Source organism: Eschrichtius robustus, chromosome X (assembly GCF_028021215.1).
Source record: "Eschrichtius robustus isolate mEscRob2 chromosome X, mEscRob2.pri, whole genome shotgun sequence".
Lineage (NCBI taxonomy): Eukaryota > Metazoa > Chordata > Mammalia > Artiodactyla > Eschrichtiidae > Eschrichtius > Eschrichtius robustus.
The window spans coordinates 99,238,680-99,256,651 of NC_090845.1; the positions used below are offsets into that span (position 1 = coordinate 99,238,680).

The 17,972-nt window shown below is 35.8% G+C and overlaps 1 protein-coding gene across 1 annotated transcript in view; it reads left to right on the forward strand.

Annotated features, from left to right (window-relative positions):
- The window catches only part of ALG13 (ALG13 UDP-N-acetylglucosaminyltransferase subunit), a 68,852-nt gene extending 51,350 nt beyond the window's left edge, over positions 1 to 17,502 (forward strand). Inside the window, 4 exon segments of the mRNA XM_068532579.1 lie at positions 7,592 to 7,771; positions 11,636 to 11,676; positions 13,436 to 13,622; positions 16,300 to 17,502. Of these exon segments, the coding sequence (XP_068388680.1) occupies positions 7,592 to 7,771; positions 11,636 to 11,676; positions 13,436 to 13,622; positions 16,300 to 16,562 (671 nt within the window). The 3' untranslated portion in view covers positions 16,563 to 17,502.
- The last annotated feature ends 470 nt before the right edge of the window (positions 17,503 to 17,972 follow it).

Here is a 17,972-nt window from a genome sequence, read left to right on the forward strand (position 1 = left end):
CTTGGAGGTACTGATAGTACCAATTTATGAAGTGGTTGTGAAATTCCACTGACTTAATATAATTTAAAATTTTCAGCAGAATTCTGGGAAAGTGGTGGCAACAACAGCATAGCTTTTCAGTCTGCGTCCCCAAATAAAAATGGAAATAGTTGGGGTTTCCCTGGTGGCGCAGTGGTTGAGAATCTGCCTGCCAATGCAGGGGACACGGGTTCGAGCCCTGGTCTGGGAAGATCCCACATGCCGCGGAGCAGCTGGGCCCGTGAGCCACAGCTGCTGAGCCTGCGTGTCTGGAGCCTGTGCTCCGCAACAAGAGAGGCCGCGATAGTGAGAGGCCCGCGCACCGCGATGAAGAGTGGCCCCCGCTGGCTGCAACTGGAGAAAGTCCTCACACAGAAACGAAGACCCAACACAGCCAAAAATAAATAAATAAGTAAATAAGTTTAAAAAAAATGGAAATAGCAAAACCAAAACCCATGGGACAATGTTTAACAACAAAACTAGGTGACAGGGTCTCCCCATGAACCCCAAAATTTAAGCAGGTAGGGACAAACCATCAGTCACAAGACCTGCATGCTGTCAGGGTCAATGTGGGAGCAATAAGACGGAAGCATCGGGGATGTTGTCTGATGGACCTGAGAACAGAAGAACCCCAAAAGAGCTAATAAGAATTCACTGGACAGTGGGGCAGCCAATTTGGAAGGAACAGCTAAGACTGGGAAGGGATTTGACCTCTCCAATACTAGGTGAGTGCTTTGGGTACATGGTAAAGGGACTAAAGGGCTTGGAACAGTTTCGCCCCTAAGAACTCTGAAAACTGACCTGGCAGGGCTACCTTTTAGGATAATATTCCTCACTGCGGGGGAAACTGCTGGGAGTGGAATCAAAATTGATGAGGATAGGGAAAGAGTAGGTCCAGACTAAAGCTGAGAGAACAGAGCCAAGGAATCCTAGAAAGCAGTCATGTTTTTAAACACTACAAAAACAATAGAGATCCCTAAGAAGTTAGAAAAGCTTTCTTGTATTCCATCTCATTCTAGAGTTCATGAAAAATAATTTCACATAAAAATGAACGTATATGTATAGCTGATTCACTTTGTTGTAAAGCAGAAACTAACACACCATTGTAAAGCAATTATACTCCAATAAAGATGTTAAAAAAAAATGAAAGAAAAGCACTAAGGTTGCATACAAAGGTGTTTTAAGAGGAGAACAGAATAATATCCCTGTTAGACAGTAGAAGCATGTTAGAATGTGCACACTAAACAGAACTTAAACTAAACCAACAACTATTTCAAAATGAGGTAAAGACATTAATAACACAAAATGTTAAAAAATAACAAATCAGGATTAGAAAAACTCAGATGAGGTGACAGAACTCAGGAAAGCATTAGAAATGGAAGAAAGTCATTTTGGTAATGAAGACAAAACTATAAAGAACATGACCAAGTATGTACAACAGATAATGCTTTAAGAGAAAGATGTAAGAAAGGGGGGAAATCTAAAATGAAAAAAACGAAGAGAAAGATTCAAAAGTGACATATTGAAGTTAGGCAAAGGATATCCAACACTGATAGAAGTTCCTGAAGAAGAAAACCAAAGTAAGGGAAAAGAATAAATACTAAAAACTATAATTCAGGAAATTTTCCTGAAATTAAAAAACTTTAAAACTACATACTGAAACAGCGCTCTGCAGAATATTGAGCCAGAGCAACCAACACCAGGATATTCTAGTAAAACAACTGGACTTTAAAGAAAAAGAGCCTATAGAGTATAAAGGAAATAAAATGATAATCATCAAACTTTGACAGCAATGCTTCATGCTACAAGAAAATGGAGTAACATTTAAGATAATGAAAGGATATGTGAACCAAAGATTTTATATCCAGCCAAACATTTTCAGGCTTAAAGGGTAATGTATAAGAGTTCAGAGAATATTATTTGCATGAGCCCTTCTTGAAGAATCTACTAAAGATAACGCTGTCAAGTAAGGTAATTGCTAGCCACGTAAGACACTTTAAATTACAATTAAGTAAAGTAAGTCTAAAGTTGCTCGGTCACACTAACCACATGCCAGGTGCTCAAAGCCACACGTGGCTAGTGGCTACTGTATTGGACAGCACAGATAAAGAATATTTCTGCCATCACAGAAAGTTGTATTGGAGGGACAGAGTGTATTGGAGAATGATTTTGACTTATAGACCACCAAAACAATAAAAGACATCAGCTTAAGACCTGATTATAAGTATTAAATATATACTTAACACAAAATGAGGGCTGAGAAGTTGATAATATACTATGTAAAGCCTTATATTTGAACAATATAGGTACAGTATAGCTATTTTTAAAAATGGGAGAATTGAGAGACCATGTGCCAAGCATTTTTTAATGCTTTCAATAAACACATCAGGTTCTTTTATCTAGATACTTAGATTGTTATTCAGAGACTATAATGTCGGCTAAAACAAATGAGTATGGGATATTCCAGTTTTAGCCTGCTGTGTCCTTGCAAACCGGGATCTTAGTATGGAAGAAAGGTAATGAACATGTACTAAAAGAGGCTAAGGAGAAACTTTTATGGTATCACATTTGAATTGGAAGTATCAATATGAACTTGAGGTATTTTATCTTTAAATTTGTGTATTTCCTAGCTCTGTCCACTGAAAAGGCCTAGAAACAATGAGTATCTTTAGCACTCAGTTTGTGACATTGAAATGCTGCTTCTCACTTAAACAGAAACAAACAGCTTTATGGAGAAATTTCTGGTTCCAGGTCTGGGCAGGAAATGTTCAAGATTAGCCTGGATCATCTTGTCATCCTAGATAGCAAGGAAGCTATCGACGAGTACTGGGGGTCATGTCAAAAGGACTCAGGAGCCATCTTGAAGAAGTTCCCACTGGCCAAAGATGGAACAGTTTGAGCTTCAACAATGATAATTGCAATAGATTGGAACAAGTCAAATATATTTAAAAGTTCCTGATGATATTTTAAAAATTGGTTCTCTTGGGATTAACAACTATACATGTATATATAAACAACTATACATAAAATAGATTAAAAAACAAGGATTTACTGTATAGCACAGGGAACTGTAATCAATATCTAATAATAACATATAATGGAAAAAAATCTGAAAAGAATACATAACTGAAAAAAGAATTGGTTCTCTTAAGAGGATGTTAGGAAACCAGTTTACGTTCTTGAAAACGGGACAGTAAATTGAAAGAACCAAATATTTATCCTGCCTTTCTTATATGAACTATTCTACGGGGTAACCAAATAGTAGATGAGGGGAAATATTTCTATATATTAGTATTCTAATCAGTGAAAAAGAAGTGGCAGAATGTAATCATTTTGCAGTCGTTACTGAACGGATGCATATTAAACAGCGATAGCTGCTAAGATTGCAAAGATAGTGAGACATTACCTATAGACTGCCAAAGGAATCAATCCTGAGTCTGATCTAGTCTTCTGGATCTAGCTGCCTATTTGCAGGAAATACAAGAACATATTGAAATGCACCATGAGTATATAATCAGCAAAATCCAGACTGGGAAACTCAACAGGTCAAGGGGTCTTCAAAAGACAAATTGAAAGGAAATGACAGGGATGGAGAAAGGACCTATAGATTAAAAGAGGTTCAAGATACAGTTTTTAAGAAACTGTCTAGGGATGCACATTTGGGTGACAAAACACTTAAAACTACAAAGAAGTGATTACTGTGGAAGTCAGGATAATGGTTGATTATGGTGGGGGTAAGAGGGTGGTGATTGTGATGGAGTGCATGGAAGTTTTCTGAAATGGCTGGCAAAGCTTGCTTTCTTAACCTTGATAGTGTCCACCTGAAAATAATTCGTTTGATTTGTTTTCTGTATCTGTTTTATTTATAATGTAAAAGTTAAGTACTTAGCCACTGTGCCTGGAGTAAAACATGCAATATATGTTCATTAATGACCACAGAAATTTTTCATTGGAAATGTTAATGTAGGTACTGGTTTTACTACTTTGTGCTAATTGTAGGGGAACATGTTGGCTATCTGCTTCCAGCAGATGTCTGAGCTTAAAAAAACAAGTGACAGGTGAAATCAAGCATTGGAATACCCCATTTATGTAGAATCATTGAAAGCTTACCCTTTAAATGCCAGATTTATGTTTTTTTGTAGATGCTTCTAAAAATGTATATGGCCTTCCTTTTACTTTTTGTTGAGCCACTTGTGGAGCTCAACTATAACTCTTAATAGGTAATGGCTGCTTTTTAGTTGCTCTTTGTCGTTCCTGTCCTCTAGATAAAACTCAAGTTTCTCATTGTTATTCATGTGTCTGTCTGGCAGCCCCATCCCAGCCTCCTTTAAGTCACTTCCTGTCTGCCAGGTAACTAGATGCCATGATTGCTTTTATTATGATTGTCTTCATAGGCATTAAATCCTGTTAACTGAGTTTTTTGGTAACTGTTTCCAAGTCTTTTGCCAGGGCCAGAACTAGTGACTTACTTGCTCTGGGTACAAAAAAATTTAAGGGAGTGTCAAAAGAAAAAAACAAACCCACAGTGATCAAGATAAATAATACTTTAATGCACTATTAAAAAAAACAAAACTAATGCAAAAAAAGAATCCATGATAAACAAAGTATCAAAGTTTTTTTAAAAGATAGGAACTGTGGGCCAGGCTTAGGGTGAGGTGAGTGAGGCAGGCACTCTTGGGGTCATACAACTGCAAGCTTGAATCCTGTCTTTTAGAATTTTGGTATTTTATTCATCATGAATTTTTTTTTTTGATTTAATTTGGTGGCCCTTTTGCACCTCACTGCACTTTAGTACTAGCCCTGCCCTTTGGTCTCTAGAGAAGCTGAGTCTTACTATGTATATTTATGTTCTCTTCTGAAATGTCCTGAAGCAGACTGCAGCTGCATGGACAAGGAAATAAGCTTTTTGAATGAATTTCGTTGGTTTCCATTCACTTTTAGAAAAGTTTGATTCCATTGTTCTGGGTCCATCCCTTGAACTATACCTGGTAAGCCTATAGAGCCCTGTTAAGTCTGCAAATTAGATGCTCATGCATCTCTAGAGCAACTGGAAGTTTTAAAAGCTTTTTCTTATGGAACGTATTATAATATGCATTTTAAAAGAAAGTTGAGTTCAATTACTAAATAATGGCTATATTTCCCTGTGCTGTACAATATATCCTTGTTGCTTATTTTATACATAGTAGTTTGTATCTCTTAATCCCCTACTCCTTTTTTGCTCCTCTTCACTCTCCCCACTGGTAACCAACCACTAGTTTGTTCTCTATATCTGAATCTGTTTCTGTTTTTTTATAGTCATGTGTTTTATTTTTTAGATTCCACATAAAAGTGATAATGTAGAGCATTGGTCCCCAACCTTTTTGGCACCGGGGACCAGTTTCATGGAAGACAGTTTTTCCACAGACGGGGGTGAGGGTGGGGGGTGCTTCAGGCAGTAACGCGAGCGATGGGGAGCAGCAGACGAAGCTTCGCTCGCTCGCCTGCCGCGCACCTCCTGCTGTAGCCCGGTTCCTAACAGGCCGCGACCGGTTGGGGACCCCTGATGTAGGGTATCTGTCTTTGTCTGACTTATTTCATTTTTCACTTAGTTTAGATCTGTGATTCTCAGCTGGAGGAGAATTTGCCCCTTAGGAAACATTTGACAATGTCTGCAGACATTTTCAATGGTCCTACAACTTGGCAGGGGAGAGCTACTGGCATCTAATAAGTTGAGGCCAGGGATGATGCTAAAACAGCCTCCACAACAAAGAATTATTGCGCCCAATATGTTAATCATGCCAAATGAAACCGGAGGTTTGTCCTAGATACTAATATGTTACCAGTTATATGTATTGTAAATGTTTTCTCTCACTTCGTTGATATTTTCATTTTTCCTGTGGTACCTTTTGATGAAGAGAAATTCTTAATTTTAATGTAATTTAAGTTATCGATCAAAAAAAAAAAAAGTTCAAAGTAACCTCCAAATTTCTTCAGTCCTTGATTCTTTCAGGCCCAGGAGAACTTACTTAGCTACCTCTATGTCTAGTAGTTGGTTTTTACCTTGTAATCATAATCACATTCTACTATTTTTAGCTAATTGAACTTACTCCAGTTGTTTTTGAAAAAAATGGTGTGATTTGAGTGCTAGTTTAAAAGGAATAAGAGTGTGGCTTTGTTGAAGCCATTATTTTATAGAAAACAAATCCATGAATCTTTAGAGCATTTGGAGATGTTCTAAAAATTAAATCCTCTTCTAAAACTGTAAAAGTGGCGATTTCTACATGCATGACAAAACTCCAAAACTTGAAAGTTATTTGAGCAAATTTTTAAAATTTACTGTTTAATTTAGATACAGTAAAATTTATTTTTTGGTGCCCTGTTCTGTGAGTTTTAACAATGCATAGATAGCATTGTGTAACTACCACCACAATCAAGAGAACAGTTTCATCACCCCAAAAGAGTTGGTTATCAAGTTTTAAATCACCCTAAGATTTAGATTTCCTATTACTATTAGCCTGTAGTTGTATAAAGGGTATAAATAAATGTGTTGTTAGTATTTTTGTTGGTGAATGAAAGCAATGGGGATTACTTCTAATACTTGGCCTTAAATTCATCTTGCTAAATTACCAGAATAACAAATTCAGCTTGTGTGGACTGTTCTTGTACTAAACGAAGTGTTCTAAACTCCAAATTAAAACCTTTATTGAACAATGAGCCCAAACTGTCTATACTTCTCAGGGGTAAAATTATAATGCAGGCAACACAGTGATAAAATTTAGTACTGGAATTTCTAAGTCAGCTAAAATGTTCAATTAAACTTGAAGGGTTGTATCAAAAAATTTAACAAATTTATCTAACATAGTATGTATATGTGGAGATAATTTATTTTCAGTAGGTTGGAACCACATTGCTGCCTTTATCATCATAGAGGAATGTATTGATATTTAAACATAATTATATTTGAATTTCTTATGTCAAAAACTGTGGAACTCCTAAGTGACTGTGGTTTTTAAACTATAGTAACAGTTATAGAAAGTTAAAGGGATAAGATAGTTCATCTAGCCTGTCTGTTTTAGATTCTGTAGGTCCTTAGAAATGGAACTGTTAGGATTTAGAGCTCTCTATATTCCTCTGATGCTACCAAGTAGAAACCTTCAAGGATTGCTTAAATCTGTAATCTGTGCAATTTAGTCTCTCTTATTAGCTTCTACATCTTGTGATTTGGCAGATGGCTGAAAACATCCTTAAACTTTGTATTAAGCTAAGTAAAAATTTTGCTTTAGTCGTATTTATTTATGTACATGTTAGCTGATGTTCAAAATCTTGGTAGTCAAGCCTCTGTAGTTCCCAGTTTTTTTCCTTTTAATGTCAAGTAATTTCCTTAACTCAAAATAACCTGTAATGAACTCCTACTTTTCAACTGGCATGTCTAAAAGAATATGTGCAATTTACCTTCTAAGTTTTTGTTTTTAAGTCAAACCATAAGACTCAGAGTTGCTTGACTGTATTGGGAACACAAAAGAAATAGAGGATGAGCTACTGCTTATAAGATGTTACAGCTGTACATTGCTACTTTGTTTTGTTTCTTTTTTAGTGATTGCTTCAGCATCCTGTCCATACCTGGCTGCTCCTATTCCTGCTGCTGCTGCCTCTCTACCACCTCCACCTCCTCCACCACCACCTCCTCCTCCTCTTGAGGTGAGAGAGGCTTCAAACTTACCATCACTACCTCCACCTTATTCCTGTGATCCACGTGGCAGTGATCTGCCTCAAGGTAAGTAGATTTTGAGACTTGGGTGAGGGTTATTTAGGTCTGTTTTTTTTTTTTTTTTGGTTTTTTAATTTTAAATTTTAGAGCATATCTCTCTTTGGTTGACCAATGAGGGTAGGGTGGTGGACCAAATGGAAATTGACTTGAGAGCATAATGCTAGGTAAATGACTAAGGAAAGAAGGAACCGAAAGCTGAGAATATCTTCTGCATAATCAAGAAGTGTATGGTTGAGCTGACTCACGCTGCTTTTCTAAGGTAGCTACATGTCTGCCCTGAAGAAGATTCTCAACTGGATATCTGCTGTCAATTATTTTTCTTGAAAAGCAGGAGTTGATAACAAAATTTTCTCCATTTCTTTTATTTAATGCCTACCACAAGTGCATGAAATTGTTGCATTCTTGATATTTAAGATTCCAACTGAATTTTGAAGAATTGGAAAAGGTTTTTGGGGGAGGAATCGGGGGGGGGGGCTCTGATCTGCCTTGGATTTCAGCCATGTGTTGTTTCCTTAATTAAACTAAGGAGTAGCTTTCCATTGGAAGTTTTTTGTTACCCCTCAGTTTGGCAGTGTATCTCAAAAGAGAATTGTAGTTGAAAATTGTTTGTAGCTTCTTCATACTTTTTTTTTTTTTTTTGCTGTAATAGTCCCTTGATTTTTCTAGCTGCTTTTCTATTCTATTTTGGTTTTTTTCAGCCCCTAAGGTAGTCAACAGGATCTTCAACTCCATTCTGTTCTTTTTCTCTTCCTTAAAACTTGATTATCAACTTTATGTAGATGATTTCTAAATCTGTCTGGCCTTGGCCTCTACCTACTTGCTAGACGTTTTCACTTGGCTTTCTTACTTTTATTTCAGACTCAGTCTGTCTACAGTGAAATTCCTCATCTTCATCTCCCTTCTTTCTTCTCTTTAGGCCATGCAAAACATTGACTCTTTTCCTTGGTTTTCTATTTTATTAATAATGTATCATTGAACAATGATCCCTTTACTCCTCTCCCCTCACCTACCTACCCCTGCCCAAGATCTTCTCAGCACATAATGCTGATTTTGCATTTTCCAGCATTTTATTTTGAAAATGTTTAGACATACATGAAATTTGAATTTTAAGATGAATATTCATATATCCACCACCTATATTCTATTGTTAACAGTTAACTATACTTGCATTAGCATGCATTTCTCCATCTTTTCCTCCATCCATCTCTCTGTCCATCAATTAATCCATCTTTTTGGTGCATTTCAAAGTAAATTGTAGACATCATTCTTCCCCATTAAAAACTTGAACATACATATCATTAACTAGAGTTTGGTATTTATTTTTTCTTTTGATGTAAAGTTTACATATAATAAAATGAACAAATCTTAAATGTACACTTGCTGAGTTTTGACAGATGAGTACATGCACCTGTGTAACCCAAATCCCAATCAAGTTATAAAACATTATCATTATCCCACAAAGTTCCTTCATGCCCCTTCCCAGTCTTTCCCTACCCCATCTCTACTTCCCCCCAGAGACAACCACTGTTCTGATATTTTTCTGCCCTAGTTTTACCTGTTTAAGAATTTCATGTGAATATAATACAGTATGTACTCTTTATGGAAGGCTTCTTAAACTCAATGTAATATTTTTTGAGATTCTTCCATGTTGCTGTGTATTATCCGTAGTCTATTTGCTTTTATTGCTGAGTAATATTTCATCGTCTGGGTATTCTACAGTTTGTCCATTCTCCTGTTGAGGGACACCTGGACTATTCTGGTTTGGATCAGTTATGATAAAGCTGCTATGAACATGCTTGTAAAAGTCTTTGTGAACATGTGTTTTCATTTCCCTTGGGCAAATACCTAGGAGTGGAATTGATGGGCATAGATAGGTGTGTGTTTAGTTTTATAAGAAATTGCTGGTCATTTTTCCAAAACTGTACCTTATCTCCTTCTACTTTTACAAGAACTCTGTGCACCTGGTTTTCTACTTCTAAGCCTTTGCTGTCATGGTGATTCTACTCAAATTCTCTCCCCCTCTACTCTTCCATCTAACTTCCTATTTAAATCCTATCATTTTCATGATCCCACCCCCCAGTTGCATTTCAAAGTGATGTTTTTGAGTTCTTATAGTCCTTACCTGCCACTTTTTTTGAACAGCTTGAGATATAATTCATATACCATGCAAGTCATCCATGTAAAGTGTATAATTCAGTGCTTTTTAGTATATTCACAAATTTGTACAACCATCACCACCGTCTAATTCCAAAATATTTTCATCACCCCAAAAAGAAACCCTGTACCCATTAGCAGTTACTCCTCATTCTCTCTGGCCCTGGCAACTACTATTCTGCTTTCTGTCTCTATAGATTTGCCTGTTCTGGACATTTCATGTAGATGGAGTCATACAATATGTGGTCTTTTGTAGGCTGGCTTCTTTCATTTGGCATAACGTTTTCAAGGTTCATCCATGTTGTAACATGTATCAGTATTTCATTCTTTTTTTCGGCTGAATAAACATTCCATTATATAGATATACCATATTTTATTATCTGTTAGTTGATGGACATTTGGGTTGTTTCCACATTTTTGCTATTGAGAATAATACTGCTATGGATTTTTTGTGTGGATGTATGTGAATACCAAGGGGTAGAATCCCATGCCATTTGTGGATTTACTTCCTGCTATTATCTTTTCATATTCTTTAGCTTGAGCATTACGCTTTATACTGTATTCCCACATAATAGTCAAAATACAAGCTCATTCTTTCAAAGTGGCAGTAAGTACATTTGTATGTATTGGGAGTCTCCAACTTAAGAAAGAGGGGTTTTCTGAGAGTTTGTTAGTGGAATCAAGTTACATTATCTTATTTATAAGAATATATGTGAATCCCAGGTCAATCAATAAAAATATATTTAGAGGGCTTCCCTGGTGGCGCAGTGGTTGAGAATCTGCCTGCCAATGCAGGGGACACGGGTTCGAGCCCTGGTCTGGGAGGATCCCACATGCCGCAGAGCGACTAGGCCCGTGAGCCACAATTGCTGAGCCTGCGCGTCTGGAGCCTGTGCTCCGCAACAAGAGAGGCCACGATAGTGAGAGGCCCGCGCACCGTGATGAAGAGTGGCCCCCACTTGCCGCAACTAGAGAAAGCCCTCCCACAGAAACGAAGACCCAATACAGCCATAAATGAATGAATGAATGAATGAATGAATAAATAAAATATGTATTTAGAGATATAATTGAAATGCTAAGGCTATTCCCTCTTCTCTCATACATCTACTTTTTGTTCATTTGTAAAATACTTTAAAGTTCTATGTCTGGAGAAATTTTATCACCTTAGGGTATAACTTATTTCGAGTTACCTTGCTCATTGCCTCCTCTTTTTGGAGTCCTAGTGGTGGTATGTTAGTCATGTTAAATAAAAACAAGGTGAATTGTTTCAAACAGTGCTAGTTATCTTAGTAGACATCACTAATCTTGCCATTTGTAGAACATTAGTTTGTACTATGTATTAGCTCCGAAGACCAACATGATTGCTTTTGTAGATTTGTATTAAAGTAAAATTTTAGTCTTGAGACAAGCAAGAAAATGCCTTTAACTAGAGTCTCTCTAAATATTTGCAGAGTAGTATTCCTGTAACATATGTCTAATATTAAGGGTAAAAATAAAATCTGTATTTGTTGATTAAACCTTCTTGGCTCAGAAAATGATCTTAGCTATAGTGGTAGGTAAATGGTCATTTACTATAAGGTAGAATTGAGGGTAGTGTTGATGTGGGAAGACTACATTTGTTGTACCTACCTTAATACTGAAAGAGAAGAGCTTTTAAGTGGTAAGTTTTAATTGTTTATGTCATCTAGTCACTAAAATTTAAATTTTTAATTTTAGATGCAAATGTTTTGCAGTACTATTTCAATCTGGGATTGCAGGTAAGAGAGTCCTGTTAAAATTGCTTTGATTAAAAAAAAAAAAAAACCTCTAACTTAAAAATGTAAGCCGTTTCGGTAATCAGACTCTTGAACCTTCAAACCCAAGAACACTGTGAGGGACCTAAAAGATTTATTTCTGTCTTTATATCTCTGAAGATGACACAGGTCAGTTTTCTACTTTAACCTCCCAGTGCTTCAGTTTCTCTTATAAAATAGTTGTAAATTGTCATGAGTGGGGGCCCTACGAAGTACAACTTTAGCATATATTGGCCTCCATATTTAACATCATATGCCAACCCTTCACTATGTTTTTCTATCTCAAAATAACAAATGGATTATTTATCCTGTTTACTTAAAACATTTTTGTGGCTATTTCTGCATTTTATGTGAAAAGTAATCCGACTAATTCAAAGACATTTAAAGAGCTGTATTATTTTTAAAGTACTCATGTGTTCATAGATATTTGCCAAACACTGATTTTTACCACTTCCCTGAGTTGTAGAAAGGGAGTACTGACAGGTATCTTAATATCGCTGAAAGGTGTCTCTGATTTCAGGTAAGAGCTCTTTTACTTTATACTTTCAGGGATTATTTTCCCCCTGAAATACACTTCTGATATAATAAGATGATACATTTTCTGAAAAGGAATGATGCATCTTAAGATTTGGCATATGACATAGTAAACCCACATTAGTTCATATTTTCCAAGACACTCAACATTAGTTCATATTTTCCAAGACACTGATTTCCCTAAAACATAGGACATATCATTTCCAGAAAACTATCTTTACTGACTGGCACACATTTATAATATAAGAGTAGTAGAGTGGGTTTTTGTTCTCTGAGACTATATTTCCTAAATGCAGTTTCAAGAATTGAAAAAATAAAGTGCTTGCCCCTTCAGTTATGTTTGTTTATTATAGTCACCTGTGGAAACAAGGTGGCGGCAGTTTATTTATTTATTTTTTTGTTTATTTTTAGTGTTTTTGTTTGTTTTAAATTTAAGTATAGTTGTACAACATTATATGTTACGGGTGTACAGTATAGTGATTCACAATTATTATAAAATATTGGCTGTATTCCCCGTGTTGTACAATATAGTCTCCTATATTTTACATCATGGGAATACAAGGAAATGTAGAATAGATATTTTAATATTTTCTCATATTAAAAGTAATAGCATTCATTATGGTGCATATGGAAAATACTAATGTGTAAAGAAAACCGAAATCACCTGTATAATCACTGTATACTTTGCTATATTTCCTTACAGCTTATTTATTTATTTTATAAAATATGGACTGTGCTATGTAATTTTGTAAACTTTTAAGTTAAACAATATGAACACTTCTTCTTTAAATATTTGACACCATGATTTTTTTATTGCCTGTATTGTATTCCATCATGGATATATCATAATTCATTCATCCAGTTTCTTATTGTTGAATATTTAGGTCGTTAATTTTTTTTTGCCTTTAAAAACAATGCTATGACAGACACTGTTGTATACAGATCATTGTGTAAATCTCTAATTTCCTTAGGGTGCTTTCCTAAGATAATTCCTAGGTCCAAATATGAGATACAGAGGCTGCGAAAGATCTTAAAGTTGTTATAGGGAATAGATTTTCTAAATGTCATATCATTTAGTTCAAAAGTCATTGTTATCCCACCTGGAAATCATGGCCCAACTTTTTTTTGGAAGAATGGTACTAGTTTAAGAAAAGGAATAGTAAAGTGTTTTTTCCCTTTCTCGCCCAAGTGCTATCACCACAGCTTGTGGCACTCCATGGTCTGTGTGCCGCAGACGCAGCAGCAGCAGCAGCAGCTTCATGTAGAGAATTATCCCGTCTATACTGAGCCGCCACCTCTGGTGAATCAAACCGTTCCTCAGTTATACAGTGAGGTGGGGGGACAAAATGGCACACAGGCAGATGTATCAGCACATGGTAAGTATGTAATGAGATTCCCTGCAAGAAAGACAATTGGATTTTATTGTGTGTAATTTAATAATAGCCTTCAGATATTATACTAGACCAGCATTTCTTAAAGCATGGTATGTGAACCTTTTGGGGTCCCTGAGATCCTTTCAAGGGATCCATGAGGCTAAAAGTATTCATCATAATACACGGATTTTGTCCCTTTTGCTGTGTTAAATTTGCATTAAGGGTGCAAAAATCAGTGGCGGGTAGAATAGCTGGCACCTAAGCACAAATCAAGTCAGGGGCACCAAACTGTGCTAGTACTTAGTGTCTTCACACTCATGATATAAAAATGCCAGTTTTATTTATTTTGTGTTTGTTCAGAGACATTCTTATTTTACTAAATTTTTATTCTTTGAATAATTGTACCTAGTATTCTGTATGACAAAATAGGAAGTATTCATAAAGCTCTCTGCATACTGACGTATGGTGATTAACTTTAAAGAAAAGGGTTGTAAGCTTGAGTTTCGAGCTAAACTAGCTGACTTTTCATGGAACACTATTTTTACTTGGAAGAGTGATAGACAGACGATGGTTATTCAGACTTGGGGATCCGGCAGACATTTTCTCAAATGAACAGCTAAGCCTTATCACTTCCAAGAAAAGCAACGGATAGTATTTTTTGTCAGAGATAAAAATTCCAGCACTCAAATACAGGTTATCCAAAATTCTAATTTTTATCTACCACCATGAGCTTGACAGCTTCCAATACTTCATTAACTCTTCTAATAAAATAGATGGTGGGGGGCTATTAATGAAATGTGGTGCTTTACATTGTATAATGAAATGTGTCAACATTTGGTAGATCTGTATAACTCAGTGAAATAATATTTTCCCAATTACCAATGTATAATCTTACCTGTGCATGATTTAGTAAAAGATCTATCCAAGATGCAAGATAAAACAATGGATTTTAATGTTAACAAAGTATGAAAAGTCCACATTGCTACTGACCTCTAAGAAATTACCACTTACCTAGTTTTGGTATAGCATCAAAGAATATCTACAATTATCAGAAAAGCCTAATTATTAAGACTTCTCTCTTTTCCAGCTACATATCTGTATGAAGCCAGATTTTCTTCATGTATTTCAACTAAATGTATCATAATAGATAAAATACAGAAGCAGATACGAGAATCCAGCTGTCTTCTATTAAGCCATACATTAGAGATTGCACAAGTGTAAAACAATGCCACTGGTCTCACAATTTGTTTTCTTTTTTTTGGAAAATACAAATTTTTATGGAAAATGAGTTTAACATAATGGGTTTATTTTTACATAAAATAATATTTTTAACTTAGTTTAATTCCTAATGTGGTAAATATTGATAGATAAAACCCACATAAACAAAAGCTATTTGGGGTCCTCAATTTTTAAGAGTGTAAAGGGATCCTAAGAAAAAAAAGTTTGAGACCTCTGTGCCAGACCATAAGGATGGTTGCTTTGTCTGTGAGTTCACAGTATAATAGAGATGGGGAGGCATTTTCAAGGATTTAGAGTAGGATCTTTGGACTGCCCTTCTTAGAATCAGCAGGAGGTAGAAGAAGCGATGTGGACTAACCCAACCAAATCTGTTTTCCATTCCAGCAGCTGCTGCTTGATGGTTGTGATTTTGGCTAAGTTACTTAACCTCCCTAAGCCTGATTTTGTGTAAAGTGGGAAATAATGTATTTTATGACTTTCCAGTGTTGTTATAAGAACTATATGAAACCTTATATGTATAAGTATACTGTTCCTGGTGCATGTGAGGAATGTGAATTTTCTTTCTCTCCTCCCTTTTCTTAAAGCGTATTAATAGTTTTAGAATATTAGCACTATAGAATCTTATTCTTCATGTGGTGGTGTGATGTGGCCCATGGTAATAAAAATTAAAGTATCAACCTTTATTACATTTTTGTTTCATGTACCTTTTATAGAGCTGTTTTTATTGTAGTAAACATGAGACAGTGCCAGTCTTTACTTCACAAAACGAACTTAAGTTATCCCAAGTAATGAGAAACTCCTTTTTTTTAATATTTATATAGTTACTATAATAAGGTCAGAACAGCATCTGTTTATTTCCATTGAAACTGGTGCATGGTAGTGAAAGTGCTGTAAATTTTAAATGATGCTAGCATGTTCATGACATTCAAGAGATGACACTTAAATGTTTGGTCTTTTGGGATGCTCTTCAGAGTTTTGCCTTCAAGTATAGACCAGACTGTAAAAACACCTAAGTTTTTAATTGCTAAAATAATACAAAATGGTTATTTGGATGGTGTGTGTTATACTGGAAGACTGTTTGATAACTTAATTGTGACGAACTCTTATAAGAACTGAACTGACAAGAATGACTCTAGAGAACGTTTCTTTGTGTAGTCTGTTGATATCTAAATCATCCCAGGATAGCAGCTGTCTCTAGGTAGACTACAGCTGACACATTGTACATACATTTATATATTTAATTTTTTTAATTAGAAAATTTTCATATTTTAGTAGCCTGTTTTAGTCACTAATGTTCATATCTAAAGTGCTCCTGCTGCAGTTGCTATGATCTTTCTTGGAGTTAATGCTAAATTTCATTTTTACCTGTAGGAACATCCATTTATGTTCATGTTAATGAATCTTTGTATATGAAGTGTACTATATGCTTTCTTTGTTTCAGGTACTTTTCCAAATGCTGACCCTGCATCTGTCCCTCATGGAGCATTCTATTATCCAGTGATGTCAGATCCCTATGGGCAGCGACCTTTGCCAGGTTTTGATTCCTGCCTTCCTGTTGTGCCAGATTATCCCTGTGTTGCCCCCTGGCATCCAGTCGGTGCAGCATATGTTGGTTCTCAAATTAGTGGTGCTATGAGTCCTGGGCCACTTGCCTATATTGCTTCACCTCCCTCACCTTCTCATTATGTTCCTCAGAATATGTAAGGTTCAGAGCAGTATGACGTGTTCTTGCACTGCCATTTTTCTTGTTTGGTTTTTAAAAAAGTGTTTTATGTTAGTGTTTAAGTGATTTAGGGTGGTTAGGGTGGTTACTATTGTATCTGTCTTTAAGATTATTTTATCTTTTGATTTAAAATAGTACTTTAAAATAAAGAAATATTTCTTTGGGTTGTGAATAAGGACACTGAGATGGATGTACAACTGGCCCCATATTTGAGCATATTTCATTGTATCCAGCTCTTTTCCTGTCAGCTTGTCAACTTTGTATTAGCTGATGGTACCAATTGATAAAAGGAGTAAATCTGACGAACTGTTGCCTTGGTTCAGATGTCACACATCGTATTAAACCATGCAAAATTGGAAAAACGACTTTTTCCTAGAAAATGAAGCAACAAAACCAAGAGCATTTGTTTCTGGGTAACTAGCTTTTAATATTAACTGAGAGTGCTCTTCAGGTTTCTTAAGAATTGTCTGAACTGAGTTGTGTTCTGTGATATTAATCAGTTCTGAAGGCACATGGTGCTCTGCTTTAGATTTATCCCATGTGCTGTTGTTTAATATTGGATTTATGTAACCATTTTCCTGCACAGTATTGATGTCCTTTGCACATTTAGCAGTAAATAAAAATTAGCATTTAAAATTGCTAAGATGAGTGAGATTTTCTTTTGCTTTTTCATGGCAGCAAAGAGTACCAGACATTTGATTGTTCCCATATGTTTTCCCCCTAGTATTTTGGTTGCCAGAAAATGTGAATTTATAGCATGAATTGGCAGGGTCAGTTGAAATGTTATTTAATCTCAGGACATCGCAATGCATACTACCATATCCAGTTCTTTTCCCTTGAGAATGTCCCTTTAAGTTGTGTTTCTGTTTTTTTAAAAAAAAATCTGTTATGGAACTTTAATCTAGACTTACTTTCTCATTGTCCCATATTTCTAATGGCTGTTGAATCTTTAAATTATTGTTTAGATTAACCTTGTATCTCTCCAGGCCTGCCTTGTCTTCAGCTTTCTGTGAGACACATTTTATCAGCCTTTCTGCCTTCTCCCTTCTCTCCCTTTCGTCTACCCGAAGACTACAAGATTTTCTGTATTCATTCAGTTCTCCTCTGAGGGGTAATTAATTCATCATGAATGCTTTGCTCTGTCTCACCTACAAACAGCTATTTTAAAAGTGTTCTTTGGTTGCTACAAAACCTATTTATACTGCCTCCTTTAAAAGTTATTTATGTTTGTGAATCATTCTGTTCTTTCCCACCTTCAGCTGTACCCCAGGCAAAAAGAACCAGTTGAGACTCAGGGCTCAAGGTGCTTGAACAGGTGAAAGAACTAGAGTGGAATCCATTGCAAAGAAGATATCCTATCTTCAGTATACTGTTCTCAAGATGATTGATAA